The 24,726-nt window shown below is 38.1% G+C and overlaps 1 protein-coding gene across 8 annotated transcripts in view; it reads left to right on the forward strand.

The window, feature by feature from the left end:
* The window catches only part of CCDC192 (coiled-coil domain containing 192), a 216,693-nt gene that overhangs the window by 23,369 nt on the left and 168,598 nt on the right, over window positions 1-24,726 (forward strand). For all 8 annotated transcript variants that reach the window (XM_038552047.1, XM_038552051.1, XM_038552048.1 and 5 more), the window contains one exon: window positions 11,012-11,119. In XM_038552047.1, the coding sequence (XP_038407975.1) occupies window positions 11,012-11,119 (108 nt within the window). The remainder of the gene's footprint in view (window positions 1-11,011; window positions 11,120-24,726) is intronic.

A 24,726-nucleotide genomic window follows, 5' to 3' on the forward strand; every position in this document is an offset into this window, starting at 1 on the left:
AATGCAAAGGAAAATTAAATTGTAAGATATTTTAAAATTAAATGTAGTTCAGAACATTCTTTGGAAAGGAGCAAGCCCTGTTTTGCTTCCCTCAAATGCCTAAGGAAAATGCTATAAATTGTAGAACAGCCTGCTTTCCCTAGAGGCTCTTTCTACTTGGAATCTTCCTTAAAATAGAAATATCTATGTCCATGGTGACTATATTCTGAATCCTATTAATTTTCCTCCTCCTGAATAAAGCAGCATTTGGGCTTCTTGCCTTCAGATGTGTTCTGACATTCTTTTTTGATGACAAAGTCCCTGAAAATCTAGAAAAAAGTCTCCCATAATAACTTTCTTTGTGGCTGCTTAGCATGTAATGCTGAGGTCCAAATGGCCCAGTATCAAAACTGAGTTGTGGTTTAAAATAAATAATTTAGTATCCACAAAATACCTTTCAAATTTCTCAAGTTCCTAACCCTTAGTATCAAGGAAAATAGTCATCATCACTTACCACCTGGGTCAAATAAACTCAACTAAATTTTTTTACTTTTAAAGTCCCTTTTTGAATAATTGACAGAAGAATAAAGGCATAGTCTAAAAAACTCATTAAAAATGTGATAAAAATCGTAAGTAAAAAAAAATTTGAAAAAAATCTGAACACAGCAAATATCTTTGTTATCTAGTAAAAAATTGTGGCACATAAACATCAGAAAAGATGGGAAAATATGGTTACAAGTACTCTTAACAAAAAAGGAAAGTCCAAGTTCTTGTCACTAAATATTGTATGATAGACTCTGTCTCTTATGAGAATACCCTATATCCTATTTTTTCCTTAGAGATGTGTTTTTCATTTATTGATTCATGAGTTTGAGGATATTCATCTCAGTAGCTAGGAAGTCATGAGCTGAAGATGTATAGTCTATTTCACTTGCATGATTAATTCCATTATCAACATTAGTGTCTAGAGCTACACTGTTCAACAGAGGTAAATTAAATGTTCTAATAGCTTAATTAAGCACTTAAATAAGTGAAAGTAAATTTTAATAATATATTTCATTTAACCTCATGTATCCAAAATATTGTCATCTTAACATGTACTCAATTAAAAAATATATTGAGATACCTTATATTCTCATATATTGTGCTAAGTCTTCAAATTCTTGAGGGTGTTTTATACTTACAATATATCTCAATTCAAACTGACCACATCTCAAGTACTCAAAAACCACATTTGGCTAGTGGCTAGGGCAGTGCACAGGACTGATCAAGAGTATTGCTCTTCATATTCATTTTCTGATTTGTCTAAGAATTATAAAATGTATTCCTCTGTCAATTGTCTTTGCTTTGGGCATTATGGATGGAAAATGAGAAGTACAGTATTCTCTATCATATTTAGTGAAAGCCAAAAACATAAAAATATGTCTCCCCTTTCATAGCTTGAAAGATGATTCAATATTTTTGGCAACACAATAAGAAATTGAAGGATGATTATTAATTTTATTATGGCATTGTACTTCTAGTCAATTCCATAATTCTTTGGCTTTCTTTTTAATCTTTTTTAAAAAGTCATAGTTGGAAATAATTGATAAGTGATGATAAAAAATAATTCCTGTAATGATTCAGTACTAATATGTTTGAAATATAGGAAAAACAAGATCATTGAGATACCAGAATACATCTTAGCTTTATAAAAGGCTCCAATGGGTGTGTTGATGATTGCAAGATAGAATGAGTTTTATTATGCTTTTAAAAAATAATATATATTCTCTTTGTAAGAATCTCTATAAAAGGATAAAAGACATGAAATATAGATTTTTAAAGAATAGAGCATCTCAAAAAAATAAAGTCAATACTATATAGGGGCCCAATGTACTCTGATGGTATATTGAAGGTGAAACTGCATTAATTAAACAGTATATGGGGGGAAATTTCAAAGGTAGAGAGATATTTTTAAATCCTTCTTTCTTTTTCCATAAGGTCCTATCTCACAGAACAGCTTGTCTTAAGTTCTTGCATCCAAAATTCCTTGGGGGTGTCTGGCTGGCTCAGTTGAAGAGCATGTGACTCTGATCTCAGGGTTGTGAGTCCAACCCCACGTTGAGTGTAGAGATTACTAAAAAAAAAAAATAATAAATAAACTTAAAAAAAATCATTGGAAAACATTTTCCTTTAGTCCTAATCCATAGTCCTCTTGCTCTTCTTCTGTCTCTCCCCTTTAGACCTCAAAAGCCCAAAACAACAAGGCTAGCAAGAAAGTCAAGAAAGGGAAGAAATAGAGTTGGTACAGTAGTAACCTTGATCAGGCAGACAAGGGTACAGGCTGTGCCTGATTCTACTATGCTTTGAATTTTTGCTTTTATATTATGCGTAATGATTGACTTTTTCCAACAAAGAGTAACCAAGTTAGGTATAGTCAGATGGTGCCGAGGTCACTAGAGTCTATAAGAATTGCTTGCCTTTGCAAGGCTCAGCAGGCTCTTTCCTAGCCTGTGAGCTCCCAGAAGCTACACAATAGAAACTTATTGTGTAGCTAGCTAACCTAACACCTAGAGGGTAAAAAGGTGATGATTTTTGAAAAACTTTCTTTCCTCTATGGCTCAGGTGTCAGGCTGTGTTTTTCTGCATTACCACATTTAATCATTATAGCATCTCCCACAGGCTTATCATTTTCTCCATTTTTAGAGGTGAGGAAATGGAGGCTCATTCAACAAAATTCATTCCAGTTAGTATTAAGGGGAAAATGAATTACTAAAGGATATTAGGTATTTCAATGGGTTCTCTAGCAGTCAGAGAACCAGGCTTGGAGATCATGGCCAATTAACTACATCAGATTCTGGGGAGGAACCTACTACTACTGCTGCCACTGGGCATAGGCCCCTCACCATTTGTCATTTCCCCTGAATATGAGGTATTACTTCCAAGTCTTCTGCCGCTGCAGCCTCTGAAAATAGGATGATGACCTGGTCTACCGGCCACATTCCAGTCTATATGGCACTTTTCTCTATCTTGAAATCTCAGGGTGGTGAGTCTGGTTGGTGGAGACTGAGTCACATGCCTACACCTTGGATGTGAAGGACACTTGAGAGGGAGTTCCTGGCTTTTATACTTTGGAGTGATGGGATTCATGAGTTGGGAAATTTTCCAAACCAGGAAAGACAGTAGGCCATCAAAACAGCATGACAAATGGCTACCTCAGGGTGCAAGATGAATTAGGTATAAATGGTCTCATTTTACAGATGAGAAAGCTGAAGCCTTACTGAGTAGCTAATGTTGGGCATGCTGTGCCCTCTTCTTTGATATGCTAGCCATGCTTCTTAGTCATATTTTGACTGAGAGACCTTAAAAGAAGTGGAAATTCACAGCAAAGGAGAGCTCTCCTATCTGTCCTCTGCTTACCTTATCATGTTGGAATGTACTATGGAAATCATTACTGAACTTTGATCTGATCTGAAAGGATTCATAACACATTTCTCCTTTAGATCCTGGTAAAGAAAGGAGTGTGTGCAAAAGTCAGGCTGGGTTGGGAGTGGGGGAAGGCTTCTCATGGAAAAAGTTTTCTCATAGATCATCAAGTTCAAATGAGGATTTTCTACCTAGATTCTGGAACAATAACATTAGAGTACTGAAGTTCTTACCATTACAGTTAAACATCTTAGTTTTTTTTTTTTTTTTTAAGTTTTAGAACCTAACCTAAATAAACTTATTTAGAACCTAAAATTCACTGGTGGAAAAAAAAATTACCTACACACAGAACACTGTCAATCATAAAACATTTGATGTTGATTATACACAGCATAGCAATAATTTATTCACAAAACTGTTTGAAAAGCCACTGTCCATATGGGCAATAAAAGGCCAAAAGGGCATCACCTCCCTCATAAGCCAACCCCAAAATCCTTCTTCCTACAGGCAAGCACATTTCCTAAAAGACTGGGATACAGTAGAAAGGTGAAAACATTGTTGTTTAATATGCTAAAGTACTCAAAATTTAAACCTAAGTATGATGTGTGGAAAAAATAAATAATCCTGTCACAAAATGACCCAACTATTCAAAATACTGTCTTTACTAATGGGAAAAGTATTTGTATTATTATATCTCCCACTAAACAAAAATCTTATTTAAGAACAAATAGTATTTTTTGGACTTTTTTTAACTAAAGAAATCAAAATCCAAAATTTGTTCATTTTGTTTGCACAACAGTCCTGTGAAATAGGAAAGAGTAGCTGAATTAATTTTAACATCAATTAATTCCTTCACTCCATAATTTACCTGCTTTACAGTTGTTTTATACTGTTGTTTTTCAAATTGTGGTAAAATACATATCACATAAAATGGACCATTTTAATGGTGTTTAAAATGTGCAGCTCAGTAGTGTAAAGCATGTTTACTTTTTTTGTGCAACCAATCTTCAGAACTCTTTCATTTTGTGAAACTCTAACTCTATATACATTAAGTCCCTATTTTTTCTCTCATTCATTTTTTAAAGAAATAAAAATCTGATTTCAATAGCAAATTACATGTTGTGTCCCTTTTATTGTGAAGGAATATATAGTCATTATTAACATTGTTATTGGTCATGGTCAATAGGATGGGTTAGCACTTGTTGCTGTGAGGTTTCAGTTACAAGAACCAGGTTTCCCAGAGAAGGTATGCTGCTTGCTCTCCCCATTAGAAAGAGAAATTATGTTGTTTCTTTTGAGATTGGGTCATTTCTCTAGGAAGAAGATATTATTTTTTAATTCATTTGTATGTCTTACAGTAGAGGCAGTAAGACCGTAGTGATACTCTCATTCCATTAAAATTTGGTATTTTACTTTAGAATAAAAATGAAAGGTGGCTGAAATATAAATGAATTTCTGAACATGGAATTCATAATTTGGGCTACATGGATGGCATTGAGAAAGATGCTTAGATCTGGAATATCTGAAAACAGGTTAGGACTGCTTATCACCTCCTTCTGACATCTATCAGAATCCTCAGCAAAGAACAAGCCCTGAAAGCAAAGAACTATACATTATGAATGAGCATAAAAATGTTAAATTAATCACCAAACTTTTGACTTTCTTTTGGTTTTTACATTAAAACTAAAACCCTAGGATTTTTGGAGAGATTGGAGAGAAATTGGAGAGAAATTCTAAGCTAAGAATTCTGGTGAAGGTATTAATCCTGTCAGTCTTCTTACTACTTATTTCCTCTTTGCTTAGCATATTATCTGGCAAATAGTGAGTCTTTAATAAATATTCTTTGAACTTAATGAGTTGAAATGCTTTGAACTGAATTAAAATGAGAGTCAACTTTTAAGAGTTTCAGTTAAGTCATTATTTAAAGTTATTTATGAAGCTATCAAATGTCATGTGGTCATTTCTCTGTAGCAACAATCTTTTTATAAGTTAATATCTGAGACAACAATTCTTTTTGGTTCCCTCTTCCTTTATTCTTTTTCCTATCATTGCTACTATAGAAAAAAATGTGGTTAAATCTTTTCATAGGATGAAAGATTGATCTTTAGAAATCTGTTTTTTTTCTAGAAAAGTAGTATTCTGGACCTTGGCTACAGCAACTTGATATTGAATACAGGTCCATGTTGGACTTGGTCCAGGGGAATTCAGAGACCATAGTTCTGGAAAGATTGCCTGATAAAACATTCAATTCATAATTTAACAGAGATGACTGAGACAGAGGGTCTCTATACTTTGAGATTTCATAAGCCCACAAGAATTTCCACCTCCAAAATAATTGGGATTAGATCTCATAGCACTGCCAACTTTTTGAATTTTTTTGAAGAAAATTCACGAAAAGAATAATTTCCATATATTATCGCTATCATTTGTTAAAGAAACATCCTCTTAACACCAAAATATATAGAACGATCATAATCTCAGAATAAAGGACAGTTTTCTAAGTGGAATAAAGTTAACTTCATGAAAAATTCACAATGTTTTTTAAAATTTTACTTCCGTCTTTTTCTTGCTACGGGTGGAAATGTTATCACAAACCAATACTGATCTTTGGGCTAGCATTTGGGAACCAATAGTATAATTAAATCTCTTTGCCTGAGGTTTCTTTGTTTCTCTTTCCAGATCTGCTCTATCCTTCCCCTACTCTGCTCTTTTCCAGGCTAGCTGGTCTCTCTGGATTTCTCATTCAGTGTGTCTTGCCCTCTGGCTTTTTTGGGGGCTCAGCCCAAGGGAGATACAAAAGACCACAAGTTAGAGAAGAGAAGGTCAGGCTATTTATTCCATAGGTCTGACCACTTTTATATCTGAGCACAGGTTGGCAATAGTTCTATTTCTCCATCCAGGGTGTCAGCTCATAGACACAGCCCTCTCCTTAAGCTCTCTTTCTAGATTCTCTAATAGTACTCTGCCATTATCTCTTCCCTACCTCTTCAGTTCAAGGTGAGGCAAAGATTACCTTCATTTCTTGGGATACCCCATCATCATTTGTTCATGCCCTTAACTGTGCCCACGTATTTGCACAGAGTCCCTTCATTAAACCCTTCCCAATTACTCCATTGGAATGACTATTCCCTGCTGAGATGTGCCAATACATTTCTCATTTAAAGATGAAAAACCGAGGCCCCAAGAAGTGAAGCCCAGAAGTCACACAGTCATGTGGTCAGGTCTAGAATGTGGCCTTCCAGATTACAAGCAGCGTTGTGCTTAGGGCTGTTCTGTCATCCTCCCAATGTTGATCTCCTTCACAGTCATATTGAGAGGCACTTTCTAGAAACTTCTTTTAACTGGGCTTTGAAAATAGTTATGAGTTGTTCAATTTTGAATAAAATATATCATATCAGCAAACTTTTTGGGCAACTCTAAAATAGAGGAATACTGTTTCCACTAGAATGGGTGGAAATCAGGAAAAATCAAGTTTTTAAACTGTTGCCTAAATAGAAACTGGCAATTTAGCCTAAGATACAATTGCAAAAGCTAAGCACAAAAGGACACGAGAGTGATGAAATTTTCACTGTAAAAAGAATTCTGATCACCAAAGATGGGGGGAGTGATAACATAAACTGTCCAGAGTAAGGGGCTAAGATGGAAGGCTAGGGAAAAACTTTCATCAGCATGAGACATATGAGCAGGTTACAGAAGACTGAAGAAGTTTAGAGCCTTCAATGCCAGTCAGGCAGGGGGATAGCAAAGAAGAGACATGGAGCATGAAGCTTGACCATTGCAAAATGTGTTGAAAGCATGTTTTACCTGGCATGAAGTTACTGTGCTGCTAAGTAGGAGCTGCTGTCTGCTTACCCAGACATGTGAAGTTTCAGATTGCTGGAAACATTTAATTGTCTTAAACTGACACATGTCAAAATGCTCTCCTGTGATGGTATTATTTGTTATAATCATACTTTTTTTTTAACAGTTTTACTTTTAAATAAATGCACACGCACATATTTAACACGTTAACTTTGTTCTAATTGCATACTTGAATTTTCTTCCTACTGCTATCGTTTGATCATTTGCTATTACAAAAGTGCCTCTATGGGGACATTCCTTTACTAGGGTTTAAAAATAAGCTAGAAAGTTTTAATATCAAATGATTCTCTTTAAGGGAGTTGGGGCAATGGAATTACTAATAATAACATGAACTGAGCATTTCTAAGTAGTTGCCTGCTTTAGCTTTGTCTTCAGGACAACCCTGCCATCATTACCCAACTTCATGGCTACCTCCTGGCCATCTGCTACACAAGCTTGTACCTGGCTTTTGACAAGCAGAATCTCCCTAGGGCTCTGATCCATGTCAGTGTCCCAGGCTGGATACATGGAAAGGATGTAAAAAACCTCAAAAAAGCCTCTCAGCAGAGGGGACTGCTTTCTGGTACAACCACCTTCTTTGACTGATGAGCCTTCAATCCATCAACAGCTATTTATTGGGCTCCTACTATATGCTCAGCGCTGTGCAGTCTTGCCTCGGCAGACAGGGCTCTTTCTACCTGTTGCACCTGGATTCAGAGGCCAGGGAAGGATCTGGGTCAGAGATCTTGAACCAGTCCTGAAAAGTGGAAGGTGTTTGTGTGGCTGAAGAAGAGCAAGGCCATTGTAAGATAAAGAAATACTGACTTTAAGGAAGGGGATGATGAAAAGATGAGATGGGTTAGTGACCTCGAGAAAATTAACAGATTGTCAACTTGAACACACGTGCATAATACTCTAGTGTCTTTGTAACAACCAAAGAGTTGAATTTGAATTTTTACTTGTGGTATTCTTTTAGTTTAATCATCTTGGTTATCTTAGTTACATGTACTTAGATGACTGGCTTGATATTAGGTAGAAATTTTTAAGACAAAAAGTAGAAGTTAAAAACTGGAAGTCCCATTAAATTGCTCGAAATTATCATTTGAAAATCATCAGGTTCAAAACCCAAACACTTGTATATCATATATTTTCAACATATGAAAGCATTTATTTTTAAGACAAAAAGTAGAAGTTAAAAACTGGAAGTCCCATTAAATTGCTCGAAATTATCATTTGAAAATCATCAGGTTCAAAACCCAAACACTTGTATATCATATATTTTCAACATATGAAAGCATTTAACAGACTTTTGATTAGTTCATTTGTTCAATTACTTTAACTACCAAGACAGTTTTATAATCATAGTAAACATAGGGGCTTTATGTGAGGTATGTCCACATGTGCCTGAAGCAGAATGAACTTAATTTTCTGCTCTTCTGCTTTTTCATTCTGCAAAACTAGGATGATGACTAACTATACCTAATTTCTTTAGGGTCCTAGAAACAACACCCCTACCTCTAAAACTTCTGACCCCATGCATGTACTCATTTCTGAAATTATTCTTGATTTAATTTTTATTCCTTTGGTAAGTGGGAGCAGCCTCCTATTAAAGAGTGCTCACCTGTATATAAGTCATTTTTACCTCTGTGTAGATACATTTATGGCTATTTCCCTTAAAGGGGTGGGAGAACAGGAAAGCAAGTCAGAGTGGAGAATGATAGCTTGGAGCTGGAGCAAAGGTGCCCAAGATAGACTATATTCTTCAGTTTGCTCAGGACTTTCCCTTTTGTACAACACATGGCAATTTCTTAAATCTACCTGTATGAAAAGTCCGGTGGAATTTTTTCTAAATTTTATTTATTTATTCATGAGAGACCAGAAAGAGAGATGCAGAGTCATAGGCAGAGGGAGAAGCAGGCTCCCTGCGGGGACCCTGATGTGGGACTCGATCCCAGGACCCAGGATCATGCCCTGAGCCCAAGGCGGATCCTCAACTACTGAGACAGGCCTGTTCCCATGGAATCTAATAACACTCTTCAGTCAGGTCTGTTTCATTTGGCTTTGACTTACAATGCCTCTTTCTTACTAGAAACAATTGTCCTTCTTGGCTAGGAAAATTTGGGATATTTGGAGAGAAAGGTCTAGAGAAACAGATTAATTGATCTTGCTAGATCCACTCACAAAAAATTTAAGAAACTTCTTCTTGAGATCAAACATTAGATAAGAAGTTTCTCCCTGAAAATAGCAATTAGAACTAGAATTCCCAATCTTTTTGGAATAGTGTGGCCTCTTGAAATTTCCCATTTCTGGATAAAATGTTTTGCAGCATGAATTATCCAGAGGTGTAAATACACAAGAGTTTTGTTTTCAAGCTCATTTCTGGGATTTTTTTTTTTGGACTGACTTTTGAAATGTATTGGAATCATTATGGATTTCTGAGGATCATTGATTCATTCCAAATATCATTGTTCTAGCCCAAGATGTTCACCCCTCAAAGTCTGATTGGTGCAAGGGAGTTGGGGTGGGGGGCATTAGGCAGCCTTGTGCGATCTAGGAGCCAGGCTGTTTGGGAACCTAGCACTGTTTCTTTGCCCTGCATCCCACAGAATTTCATTGATGTCAGAGGCCCTAGGGTTCAGTGTACAGTACAGTACAGATAGGACCTGAATGAATGCTTTATCTTTATGGCTGGTTCCATTTACCACCAGATGGCTCTCTTGTATCATTAGGAAATCCACACATGTATAAAATTGGTGGGCTCCTAAACCAAAGGAAGAAAACAAAGCAGCAGTCAAAAAATAAATAAGAAAGAAAAGAAAGAAAGAAAGAAAGAAAGAAAGAAAGAAAGAAAGAAAGAAAGAAAGAAAGAAAGAGAAAGAAAAGAGAAAAGAAAAGAAAAGAAAAGAAAAGAAAAGAAAAGAAAAGAAAAGAAAAAAGGAAAAGAAAAGAATAAACACAGTTTTTCCTTCTGATGGAGTTCATTGGAAGAGCCTGAGCATTGACAAGAGAATAGGACACACCCAAGCAGACTGTAGGAAGATCATAATCCCAGCACATGAGGTCTCCCTTTTCAAGTTTTCATATTGCTGTGTAATGATTATCAGGATAGCCCAAGTAGTCAGGAAATGAATGCTGTAGTCTCACCAGAGCCTGCAAGTGATCTTTCCATACCAATATTGCACACTCTACTGCTTGTAGATGAAAAAGAGCAACTTCAGAACCACTTGGAGAGGAAGTGTCTACACATCTGCTGATTCCAATCATCTTAGCCACATTCTGGGCAAGAATGATCTGATTCTAAGCTCTGTGGTTTCTTTGCTTTAATGAAACTTGTGATAGGAAAGCTGCAATCAGAGGAAATGAGCTTCTCTGAGTGTACATGGTTCTGTTCCTGAGGATAGGTGAATGCTAAAAATAGAGGTATTCTAGGTGACATCTCTTACCAGGAATGTGAGGTCCTGGTCTTAACCTCTGGAAGGAAAGTTCTGTTTGTATCAGGAATAAAAGGCTACAGATGAACCAAATTCCAGTGTGGGTAATTTTAGTCTAACTTTCTAAAGCTGTTCATTGTCGTAATTTAATATGCATTTTTTTACCCTCCCATTTAGATGTTAAACTGTTAAGTAAGACTATTGTTTTGGTAACATTTCACTGTTTTATTACTGTGTTGAAGAAAAGGATATGATTTTGTTGAGTTTATTAACCCTATCTTTGTCCAGAAAGATGCTTAAGATATATTCAGGAAGTTATCAATATCAAAAAGTAATACGTGATTATTGTTTTAAAGAAAGAGTCCCTGGAAACCAGACAGATGGCATTTACTTTGGCACAATTTGAGGCCTTGGAGATTTGCCTGAAGGAAGCAGAAGAAAAGGCTAAGTCCTTATCTGAACAGGTAAGACCTGTCATTCAGACTGGAAATCTGTGTTCTTCAAGTCTGCCGTAGAACAAGTGTAAATCTAAATACATGTTTTATAAAAACTAGAAACAGATGTATAAATAGAGAGAGCAAACTGATGGGTCCCAGGGGAAAGGGGTGTCAGAGGATGGGCAGAAGGGGTAAAGCGGAGTGGGAGGCAGAGGCTTCCAGTTACAGAAAGAAGAAGTCATGGTAGTAACAGGCACAGCATAAGAAATAAAGTCAGTGATATTGTAACTGTGTGGTGACAGACAATAGCTACACTTGTGGTGAGCACAGCATAAGGCATAGAGATGCTGAATCACTATGTTGTACACCTGAAACTAATGTAACATTTTATGTCAATTCTACTCTAGGTAAATAAACAAGCAAACAAATAATCTGTGCTTTGACTTGTTTATCTAATGACACACACACACACACACACACACAGCCCTTTAGTCATTTTATCTGTAACAATAATTACCTTAATCTTGATGGGCCTTTCCAGCCTTTAAAACTCCTTTTACATTTATATTTTGATTTTCATTCACTCTAGCCTATGAGTTATGCAAGCCATCTTTAAGCGGGGGTTAAGTCTTATTCTGGAAAAGATAAAAAGTGTAAGAATGGTTCCCTCCCCTCTATTTTTAAATTCAGTAGATATTTTTAAAATGTGATGACAAAAGAATAGGCAAAAACAAGGGGAGCAACTGACCTTCCTTAAGGCTAAGATATGAGAACATTTCAGAATGGAACACCTGAGTCAAACAATCAAACATTTGTCCACTGGGTGCCACTGTGTTCCTTACCAGGCTATGCCACTACATGATTGCAAAAAGAGAAATTGTCATTAATATTCAAGACAGTGATGTGTGTGTGTGTGTGTGTGTGTGTGTGTGTGTGTGATTAGGAATATTTCTGCTTGTATACATGTATACATGTTAATGCTTCTTTTAAGTATCATTAATACAGGACTTGTCACAAGGATGGTGGGAAATGCTAGCTGGCTTTCCCTGGTAATTCAAATCATTTTGTCAGCCCTATGGCCGAGTATTGACCAGGCAGGCTGGCCTGGTGGGCTAGAAACAGGTTGGGGAAGCAGAGGAGAGGACAAAGATTTGGAATGGAACCAAGGAGTGGAAGCTCATGGTATTGTTGCCCAATGGATCTCGCCTTTAAGAAAAGAGTAAATTTCACTGTTAGCCAAATTGTTACCTCCTGGCTTTGCCTTAGACTAGAACATAGAATTAACTTAGAATGGGAAGTATAGATTTTTAAGATTTTATCTACACTAAGCATCTGTTGGTACTTTGCCTCAATTTACTTGCACTGAACATTTCTAACATCAGCAAAGTCCAGCAAGTTCTCTGTTGGCTCATGATGAAGAAGAAACCTACAAATAAATAGTGAGGAAATAAGATTGTGTCCACTTCCTGTGTGACATCACACAGTAAACAGAATTCTTTGTTAGTTTCCCTCTAGCAGTTTTTATTTATTTCTGGGCAATCATGTGTCTATCATAAAAATAAAAGCAGTATGAGATCAGGATAATTTGCTATTAAGATTTATAACCTGAGCTAGTTATAGCTTTAGGAATGTTGCAGCCACTAAGTTGGCCAGAGTGAGAAAGGGCCATGAGAATCAAACTCTTGTTCTAGGTAATACAGTAAATAACTCATCATTAGCAGGTTTTGCTAAAGAAAATACTAGATTGAATTTCCAGTAGGAAATCAGTGGAGTAAATCAGTGGGAGTAAATGCCTGGGAATTAGGTAGTAGATAAAGCACCAGGAGAGGCAGGTAGAAAAAAGGCAGGGGCACCTGGGTGACTCAGTGGTTGAGCATCTGTCTGCCTTTGGCTTAGGGCATGATCCTGGGGTCCCAGGATTGAGTCCCACATTGGGCTCCCCACAGGGAGCCTGCTTCTCCCTCTGCCCCTGTCTCTGCCTCTCTCTGTGTCTCTCATGAATAAATAAAATCTTAAAAAAACAAACAAAAACAAAGCAAAATGTTAGGGGAGCAGAGAGAAAGAAGAGTAAAAAGGTTTCTGGAGAAAATCATAAACAGTTTTTGCATGAGTGCTGGCTTCTATCAGCAGTGCAGACGAGAGGGACAAAGAAAGGGACTTCGGTGGCCTGTAGTCTGTGACCACACACAAATAGATCCCACGGCTTTTGTCCTGGGATCCCAATACTTTTTGCACTAAAAAGTGTCAGGAAAACCCAGTTTCATAATGGAGCACAGATCCAGAGGTCCGCCAGTGCAGAGGGAATCGGCAGGGCAGTTCCTGAGACACTTCCCCTGGCCATAATTTTGGCCCATGACTCCCCATTCAATAGCAGCTTCTGATTCCCAGCTCCTAGCAGGAGACTCAGGAGAGCTCAGGTTACACTACCTGCTAGCTTCATGACCTTGGGCAATTCACATCATCTCTCTGAGTCTCAGGCAGCTGTTTTATCTAAATGTGGGGTAGGGACACCTGGGTACCTCAGTTGGTAAGTGTCTGAGTCTTGATTTCAGCTCAGGTCATGATCTTAGCTTCATGAGATGGAGCTTTGTGACCTAGAGCTCGGAGCTCAGCAGCGAGTCTGCTTGAGATTCTATTTCCCTCTGTCCCTCCTCACCTCAGATAGATAAATAAATCTTTAAAAAAACTAAAAGGAGGTAAACATACTGGTTTCTTAGGCAGTTGTGAAGTTTACATAAGTATATCAGGCTTTTAGTGGTTTCTCAACAAAGGTTCATTCATCTCCACTTTTAGTAGTCATAACAAAACATGTGGTTCTCTGTATCAGATGTCAGGGGCTAGTATGTGTGTATGTATAAGGAGTTTCTCATTCTCTCTCTCTCTCTCTCTCTCTCTTTTTTTTTTTTTTTTTGCTGGTGTCCCTCAAAGCATTTAAAAGACACTCAAGTTGTAACATAGCACTTCCTCAGCATTCACAATGTTAGAGTCTTTCAAGCAGGAGAGCGCCCTTTCCATCCCAGGTCCCTTGTCCTAGCTTGGCTATTTAAGAGTCCAACTTTCTCTTTCACTCTTTCCAAACTATTTATGTGATAAAGGGACCCAAATAATTTCACCTTGTTCATCCTTTCCGCTTTATATTTTGGGTCTTCTCTTTCTGCCCATTCTCTGATTTTGCTCCAAGCAGGAGCTGAATCTGTAGTGCTGGTATGTGGTTGTTTCAGGGTTTCATGGGCAAACTGGGGAGGAGAGAACTGTGATCATTCCTTCACCAAGGAGGTGAATCCAGTAACAACCATGTTGTCAGAATTAGCTTCAGGTGTCTTATGGCTATCATAGTGAGCAAAATATTGGTTACATATGAGGGGTGCCACAGATACTAGTTGGAAAAGAATGTTGTGATTAGATGCAAGAGCTAGGAGGTGAGAAGCCTGGTAGAAACTTGACTTTTTTTTTTTTTTTGAATCATTGTTTTTCCCAGGTAGGAATGAGACATAGACAAGACGCAACAAGGAGCCCCTTTATGGTCTTTTGCAGCATAAAATTAATTTTACCCTTTTTGTTTCCATAAGGAGAGAATTATTGGTGATACTCAGGATACAGAGAAATTTCAATGGAGAAGCACATGGTAGTATTTCCCAATTTTTGAAAAAAGCCTTTTTCTCACTTCTTAGTAATAGCTCAAGGGCCAGCTATGCATAATTTTTCCCTTATCTGATGAGAAGGACCTTTCCGCAGGCCCAAAATAAAACTAATAGCAGGGCCTTTTTGTATTCTGACTCTGTAGCAAACTTGACCAGTTATGTTATATTCAAAGAAGACTCCTTTCCCTTTCTTTTTTCCTCTGGTATCTCCCTGTCTAACATTCACCTCCATCTTAAATAATAACAGAAGCAATAATGGACACAAAGTGTGAAAGGGGGATGATGGATATGTGGTGTGGTGAGATATCTAAAGCCTGAATCCCATATGAATGCATGCCTTGTACCAGACCACTACAATGCATTGTAAAGTCAGTGAGTGGAGAAACTAATATTTATTAAGCATCTACAGTTTTCTAGGTAATGGGCTTAGATTTGTGGACATTCCATTTAACTGACACACAAGAATGCTAGGAAGGGCACTATTATGATGATCCACATGAAGAACATGAGACTCAAAGACATTAAGTCATTTACCCAAGGTCATGAAATTAATAAATGGTGAAGCTGATATTAGAACCTAAGTATTTTTAAAGTCACAGTCCCTATTCTTAGGAACATGTGGTCATAAGCCAAAGCCACTTAAAAGAAGTTTCCCACTCAAGTAGCACTGAACATAAACCTACCTCTATACTGGAACCCAGAGAGCTTATTGATTGCTGGGCCTTACCCCCAGGGTTTCTGAGTCAGTAGATCTGGGGTAGGGATCAACAATTTACATTTTTCACAAGTTTGCACCCTAGATTGAAGTTTGGCTCTAGCCCTAATCCAAATCTGCAGGCAAAAGGTCCTCTTCACCCTTGCTCTGTGCCCCAATAGCGCATGGATTGAATCAGCTAGGATCAGTCTTGGGTACATAAAACAAATAACCCCTCCAAAGAGTGGCCTAAACACTACTCATAAAGTAGACATTTGTTTTTCAGTCATATAATGTTAGTCTGGACACAGGCAGCCCAGGACCAGCGTGGTAGCTGCTTCACAACTCTCAAAAGCCAGGGCTCTGTCTCTCCATGCATTCACAAACATGGCTTCCACTTTCAACATCCGAGATGCACCTGCTGCAGCCATTCTTTTCACATGTCCAGCAGCAAGAAGAAGGGAAAAGCACATGCAGAATAGGGAAGGACAACTGCCATCTATGCAGCCCCTTTGAAGAACTTTTAAAGAACTTCTCTCAAAAACTCAGTGTAAAAATTCTTATATATCCCTGACTACTGCATGGAGGCTAGAAAATATGAATATTTAGCTGGGCACATTTCCACCCTAAGAGTATGGAGATTCTTTTACTAAGAAGGTTAGAAGAGATATTAGGTTGGCAAATAGCGATCTCTGCCTTACTCATCCAAGCCCTTGACCATACTGTAGCCCATTGTGCTACATGTGCTACCTGGGGATATCCAGGTAGCACAAGTAGCACAATGGGCTTATCCCAGTGCCATTTGCTGAAGAGATGATTCTTTCTCCACTGAATGGTCTTGACAGCCTCATCAAAACTCAATTGTTTACAGATGTATGATTCTGTAGACTCTCAATTCTGTTCCATGCTCTATAAATAACTCTGTGACTTTCAACAGGTACTTCTGGTTGGAAACCCCAGGTAAATTTTTTAGCAGGAACTTGGATTTGGTCTTCTGGGTCCTTTACCAAGATCCTTTCTTATTGTGAGAAGCACAGTGGACCATTCTTACTTATGCAGTAGCTGGAAATTGAATGAATCTTCTAACTGATCTTTTACCTTAAGCATTTAGTATAACAAGCAAGCAATCAAGTACAAAGATGAAAGACTATGTTTGACTCTGGGAATCCAACATTATTTATCATTTTGTACATACCTAAGGCTCTAATATAAACTCCCATTATTTGCTTCTTAGTATTTAATCTGTTTTTTAAGTTTGGGAATAGAAAAAATAAAGATCTTCAGCAAACTTTTAGATGCCAAATATGTGTATGGATGGCTAAAAGTGACCTGATACACACTGAGATTGCTCCCCAAAAATGTTCTGGTTCTTTTTTCATTGTTTAAATGCAACAGTAGATCCCTTGATGTCAAGTTTATTTGAAATAAGTAATGTGCCCTTGGTAGGAGTATTCATTTCTGCAAATGCTCAGAAATTATGCTTGATATGCCAATCTGAAATCATGAGTTTCTGTGAATGAGTTTTTGTTTTCCAATCTTTTTGGAAGTCTACTTTAATACCATAAAATCAAATTCACAAGCAGTCTGTTTGACCTGGAATGGGCTTCCTTATCACCATGAAACCTAGCTACTGGGAACTTCATTTTAACACTTTGGTTCTGGTTGATTTTACAGCAGAATGCCCTCTTTTTTTTTTTAAGATTTATTTTTATTTATTATTTATGATAGAGAGAGAGGCAGAGACACAGGCAGAGGGAGAAGCAGGCTCCATGCCGGGAGCCTCATGAGGGACTCGATCCTGGGACTCCAGGATCGCGCCCTGGGCCAAAGGCAGGCGAGAAACCGCTGAGCCACCCAGGGATCCCCCAGAATGCCCTCTTTAAACACCCCTGCATGCACGCGTGTACACACACATACACACACACACACACACACTTCCTCTTACCTAAGCAGGTGTCAATTTTTACCCCCTTATTAGATTGTTGGGCATTAATTGAGAGCTTAAGAGAATGTAAGGGAAAAAAGACAAGCTGGTGAAGAGATGTGTTGTTTTGAATCGAGTCAGGCACAATGACAAATGGGCTTCTGTTGCTATTGTTGTTACAGGCGGGATGCATGGACTGCTGGCCTGTTACATAACTAAAGACTTCCTTTTGCTTGTAAATGTCAAGATCAAACAGAGGTCAGTTTTAAATAGCTGACTGGGCGCTAATAAATGTGACTTTCTTGTCTAAGAAAAAGCCAAAATGCCTTGTCCCTTATGAATCATGGCTCTGCTGATAAAAGCAGGTGTCTTTTTGCATGGACATTTTCTTTAAAGGTTTCTCAGAGATGGCAAACCCACATTCACTTTCCTTAATTTCTGCAAGGAAATGAGGAAATTAGGTATATGCTTTATCAATTATTCATTTATTCATTCTGTAAATACTTATTAAGCTTGTACCGTGAGTAAGGCATTTTGCTAGGTCCTCCCACGTATGTCAGCACATGCATTTCTTCTGAAGGCCCTGGGGAATTTTATCCCCATCTTGCAAATGATGAAAGCTCTGTTGTGCGATTGCAGCCCTCTCATCTGCTCTTTCTCTACATTCTTCCTTGGTAACCGGCCCTAAGGGCACACAATCTGCCCCAAGAACCACCTCTTCATCATTAGTCCGGGCCTTTTTCATGAACCCAGACCTGAATATTCAACTGTCTACTAAAGAGCACCATCAAAGTTCTCAGTCAACTCACTCATGCTTTTCCTGTTCATTAGCTTCCTGCTTCAGATCTGTTCCTTCTCTCATATCACCTAACCCTGGGACAGGTTCCCCCAGCCACCCTGTGGCTCATATCAGAAATCTGTGCTGCTTTGATTCTTTCCTTTTCCTCATGCCACACATACAGTCAATAGCTAAGTACTATGGATGATGCCTATCAAAGATTTCTTGAATCCGTTTCCTTTAATCTCTCTCCCACCACTGCCCTTGTTCAGGCCACCAACAGCAGAAGCTTTCATTATGGTTCTTATTTAATGGCTCCTCAACACTGCAGACAAAGGGAAGATTCCACAACACATATTTCTCCTTGGCTTAACTCCTAAATTAGTTATCTTTTACCATCAGGGTCAAATCTTACTGTTTAACAGGTGCTATAGTCATTGGTGGTCAGACCCCCTACTCCTTGTATCTCACTATTACATCACTTTCAATTCCTTGTATGTATCATATCCTCTCTTATCTCTCTCATTTAAGAAAAAACAAAAATCTTTGTTTCTGAGCCAAGTTTTATTTAATATATCCTTTTAACTCTGCTTTTGCCTAAGAATGCTCCCTTTATTTCCCCTCGCCCTCTTTCCCATTATCCACAACATCCCAACCAACTCCTGTTTTCAGATATTCAATTAGATACTGCTTCCTCAAAAAATGCGTTCCTTCTTCCTTCAGTTTTGGGTTAGATATCCTTCCTAGGTACTCTCATAATCCATCTCCCACTTCCCCACCAATTGTAATTATCCTACTATACCATATGCCTCACAGAAGAAGTTCAGACAGTGACTTCCCTAAGTCTCAAATCGAGTTTGAATCCATCCACTTGTGTCTCTGATGTCAAAGCTCATGCCCTTTCTAATACAGCAATTTGAGTTGACCTATGGGCATTGTGGAACCATTAAATGGGGCATATTCACATTTGCACTTAGAAAATTCTGAGGGCAGCCCAGGTGGCTCAGCGATTTAGTGCTGCCTTCAGCAGACCCTGGATCGAGTCTCATGTCTGGCTCCCTGCATGGAGCCTGCTTCTCCCTCTGCCTGTGTCTCTGCCTCTCTCTCGTGCTCTGTGTCTCTCATGAATAAGTAAATAAAAATCTTAAAAGAAAATTCTGAGAGGACTAAGAAGACCATATCTGTGAGGAGACCAAAGCCAGGCACATCAGTGGGTAGGCTCCTGTAAAAATCTGGTTTGGAAATGATAAGTGCCTATCAGTTCTGAAGAGAAATAGAGACAAGAAATATTTACGAGTTAGATTTAGTGATTAATTAATGGGAAAGTAGTATTCAAGATAGATTCCAAGTTTTAGGTGACTTGATCAGTGGTTACCCCAACTATCTTATATTTGAATCATTAAGTATTAAAGGTGATCCATTTCCTTTGGAAGGCTCTATGGAGGCTCAATTTACCCCACATATGCTCTGGATTGTTTCCAAAGCCTCATAATTTGGATTTCCTCACTTAGGTCTTTTGAATACTGTAGCCCTCTGATATATCAGACCCTAATCCATGTCTTAGAAGTAGTTTTTTTTCCTCGTTTTTCAGTCCCTAGGGCTTCAAGGGGAAAATTTTGGATGACCACGTGTTTTATGTATGAAGATCTCATTTATTAGCCTCAGGAACAGTTTAATGTTTAACCTGGGAGTTTTATAAATGCAAATCTCCTGCCATTATTAAATGGCTTTATAGTAACAGGGCAGTCCTTGTATTCTTCAGGGGATGTTCAAAGTCAAAACTATTTGTATAATAATACTAACATGTCATTGGCCTTTTCCACTATCATTCCTTAACAAGAAGAGGTTTCTCAGATGTTACACAGAAGATTGAACATAGAGCAGGTATGAAAATCCAGCTGCCCTGTATTAAGTTAGATGTTGAGAAGATTTGAGGAGAAAGGGAAACCCCGGAGAGAAACAAAAAGAATGGCAGAAAGCATTTCCCCCAAGCCAGGGAGCAGAGTCAACTCTGAGTCTGACCAGCAGGGGGAGTCTGTGCCCTGTTGCATGAAAGTGCTCTGAGAATGCGCTGGAACTTGGAAGGACTGGGTGTATTGTATCCTAGGCAGGAGACCTAGGCCACTAGAGTTGTTGGCTTTAATTTCTCTGAACCTGCTATTACTGCTTTTTCATTTTTACATCCAAACATTTGACCTTTATATCCAAGTCAATGATTAATTGCCTCACTTTTCACCATGTCTCATTTCTTTCTGATATTCTTATCTATTCATTAAACCCAGAGAGCTTTTTTGGAGATTAAAGAACTCTTAGGAATCTCTATGCCTGGAACTTTATATTTCAATTATCGATTGATATTTTGGCAAATATTTCTCTCTGTTTTCACTTAGAGCTTAAATTTTCCTTTACTACTCAGTCTCCTTCCCTGAAAACCTTGGGTGTGTTGTGGGTTGCATTGTGTCCCTTACAAATCCAAATGTTGAAGTTCTAACTCCAAGTACCTCAGAACATGAGTTTATTTGGAAACAGGGTTGTTGTGGATATAATTTGTTAAGATGAGGACATAGTAGAGTAAGATGGGCCCCTAATCCAATATGGCTGGTGTCCTTTAAAGAAGTAAAAATTTAGACACAGATACACAGGAAGAATGTCACATGAAGACAAAGACAGAGACCAGGGTGATGTATCTACAAGCCAAAGAATGCCAAAGACTGCAAGTAAAATCATGAGAAGCCAGAAGAGAGATATAGAAGAGATTCTTCACGGGGCACCTGGGTAGCTCAGTCAGTTAGGCAGCTGTCTTTGGCTCAGTCATGATCCCAGTGTCCTGGGATCAAGCCCTATATTAGACTCCCTGCTTAGCGAGGAGCCTGCTTCTCCCTCTCCCTTGCCCCTTGCCCCCTGCCCCTACTTGTGCTCTGCTCTCTCCCACTCTCTGTTCTCTGTCTCTCAATTAAAAAAAATTAAATCTTTAAAAAGAGACATTCTTCACACCACTTAGAAGGAATTAACCCCCCCAACTTTTTGATCTGGGGCCTCTAGTCTCCAGAAATGTAAGATAATACATTTATGATGTTTAAGCCACATAGTTTATGGCACTCTTTTATAGCAACCCTAGCAAACTAATACATGGTTAACTATGCTTCTAAATTATAGGCCTTTGGAGGTCTATTTTAAGATGTGCATGAACCTAGAAATGACTCAAAATAACTTTTTAAAGGCAGAAATACTAATAAATGTAAAAGTCTGTTTTGTCTAGGATGGAGGTAGGATGAGCAATGTGTTGTTTGTTTTTAGCTGTAAAACTGAAATGAGACAGACCCAGTTCTGTGTACTAAATGTATCCTCAGACATCAGGGTTCTTGACCATTCCACAGGTAGAAAAGGTAGTTTTTAAAGTGCCTCTGTTATTTATTGCCAAAATATTTCATAGTTTTTAGTGCTAGTCCAAGTCAGCTTACAGAGCATTTTACACAAGGAAAGCCTTTGTTTATAAATGAAATCACTCTTTTCTCTGTAGTATAAGCCTCACAAGGTTTGTCAAGTACAGCTTTACTCAGTTTGTTTCTGAATGACACTAGAAACCTATCCTGCAGTATTATTTGCTGTGTGTATATGTGTGGGTTGTGTAGAAGATCTAGGAGAAAAGACAATGAGGAGAGATAAATATGAAAATTCACATTAATGGGGTGATTTTCATAATTGTACTTGGTGATGGATGGGGTGGATGATGAGAGAAAGAGAAGTTTTAAGTATATTTGTGGCTTATACATACTGTAGGTCATTCCATTTATTATGAGAAGGAAGTCTGGGGAACACATAAAAGTTGAAGAGTTCATTTTGAGTACATTAATTTTTAAATGCCTCATATACATTCAGGTGACAATATTAAGTAGGTTATTGGATATACATATATATCAACCTGAAGCTAAGTGGTTATATGTCACCCCCCAAAAATGTGAGCAACCAACTTGTTTAAATTATGGCACCTAATGAGATCAGCTAGAGAATGAGCATAGACAAGGGAGAGAATTTGGGCCCAAGACCAAACTCTTAGGTTTCAATATTTAGAAATTGAAAGGAAAAGAAAAAATAGCTAAGGAAACTTAGAATCTGGAAGAAATCCAGAGAAACATATGAAAAAGTGTTTGAAGAGGCATGGAGTATTCAGATGTCTATTTTACTGGGAGGTTGAATGAGATGACTAGAAACTTGTTCACTATGTTTGGTAAAATGAGGATCATAGGCAACCTTGATAAGCTCAGCGTTGGTAGATTAGTGGAGGGCAAAAGGCAATTGAAGAGAGATTAGGAGAGAAATATAATTCAGGGAAGTCCTCTTCCCAGCTCCTGGGAAATTTTTTCCTATAATGTGTGTGTGTGTGTGTGTGAGAGAGAGAGAGAGAGAGAGAAAGAACACCAAGGACTGTAAAGTGAGAGAATTCTGAGAATCTAATTTAAGACTAGGACATAGGGGTGCCTCTACTTCTTAGTTAAAAAAAGTTAATTCTCTCTTTAAGCCAAGTTTGCACTGGGTTTCTGTAACATAACTAAAATGGTTCTGACAAAAAGAGGAATTAGTGACATACCTGAAATTTACCTTGGTACATACCCTCCACCAAAGAAATACCCTCTAGCCTTTTTTTTGACAGAGGCCATGGAAGAAAAGGGAAAAGAAGTTTCCTAGAGGTCCGAAGCAGCCTCAAACACATCAGAAATGTTCACTCACTGCACAGTCAGGATCGACTTTGTTATCACTAGCCAGTACAGTGTGGTATTTGCAATAGCTAGTGACAACTGTATGTTGTTTCCCCTTTTCCATTTTTTTTAAAAAAGGGGAGTATATTATGGTTGTCCTGGTTTTAGGGAGGGTATATTTTTTATTTAATCCTTGGACACTATACCATGATGAGTCTCATCTGCATGTGATTCAGGGTGGAATACACATAACTTGGAGATCTAAATGCAGAGCTAGATATAGGAACTTGATATGACTTTAGGTTATCTCCTTTTGGGGGAGGGGTGAGTACATTTTTGGATTCATGTAGAATAGATGCATCATATGCCAGAGCATTGTGGGAAATGCATATACTTACTGTCTGTGGTATTATTGTGTTTAGCACCCAGAGGATGAACTTTAACTGGCCTCTGTTTTTGTGTCTACCTTTTCTAGAGAAATGTTTTTCCTGGCTCCAATCTTATAATCATTCTGTGGTTGTTAATCATAGTCAAGGGAATGATCATTTGGCACATTTTCTAGGTTTTAGTAAAAAAATTTTTCTAATCACTTATGATATATTATTTTCCTGACCATAAAGACTACTCTCGGAAAACTCATATGAACTAAGATGGGCCAAATAGAGTCCTTTTTCAATTTGTTACCAGAGGACAAATTGTCTTACTATTGAGGTCATGAACCTGGCAGGCTATAGGTAACATTTTTTCCCACTGTGTGAAGAAGCTTGTCTGTACCAGGAAATGATTAGGCCAACACATAGGAGCAGCACCAAGATACAGAAGTAAAAAGAGATAGAATATGACTTCTGAGTTTGCGGATCTAGCTGTGAGTAAAACAAAAATCTACTTCTGTCTCCCCAATTATATAAGCCAATATTTTTTTTTCTTTAAAAAAAAGAGTGGGAATATTCTAAGAAAGTGACAACAGTGTAGGTAGGCAATTATTTTAAGAAAAGTCATTATTTGAGGCTGTCAATGGCTCTCTTTTGCTCATGGGAACTACTATTAACATGTTTATATGTGAAATAGGATCAACCAGAAGTGGGGAGATAGATAACGCAGCAATGGATGGAGGGTGTGTGCAGAAATGACAGGGGTGAAGGCTTTGTGATCAAGGAGAGGTGCTTCAAAGACTACTGGAAGGGCTGGGCTTTGATAGAAGAATATCTTCTCCATTTGTCTAATAAAGAATGCCTTCACCTCTAAGTAACAGGAATCCAATTAAAGTAATGTAATAAGGCCAGCATGGAACAATAAGTTTTAAGGTGGAGCGGTTCTAAGGTTGGTTAATTCAGTGGCTCAAGAATGTCACCAAGAACACAGGTATTACCCATCCTTTGCTCCTCCACCCCTGTGTGATATTTATAAGGTATCTGCAGCAATTTTAAGAATTATATGCAGTCAAAAGATACTGAGAAAAAGAGATGTACTTCCTCCTGTGTGTCTTAAAAAAAAAAATCTAGTTAAATCCTTTTCCTGGGGCTCCAGGGGCCTCTACTGGATTGCAAGCCCATGCTTAAAATAATCCTTTATACCTGGGAATGAGACCAACATGGCTGGCTTAGTTTAATTGTGATTCGTTCCCAAGGACTAGACAAGGCCAAGCTCCCCTAAACACATGGCTGCTAGCTAATCCAAATTGGGTGCCTGGTAGCAAGGGATAAATAGGTAAACAACTGTTGGGAAATGAATTAACAGTCTCTGCTGCAATAAGGTTCAAACACTGGCCAGTGGGAAGGTGAGGGAGTAGCCATCTGGCAGCTTCTATTTTTTCAGTAAATTATTGATGAGGTGGTCATTTGAGGTGAAGGGTGGGATTGGAATTCTGAAGAGAAAAAAAGAAAGAAATGACATTTGAGAA

The sequence above is a fragment of the Canis lupus genome, chromosome 11 (assembly GCF_011100685.1).
Source record: "Canis lupus familiaris isolate Mischka breed German Shepherd chromosome 11, alternate assembly UU_Cfam_GSD_1.0, whole genome shotgun sequence".
Lineage (NCBI taxonomy): Eukaryota > Metazoa > Chordata > Mammalia > Carnivora > Canidae > Canis > Canis lupus.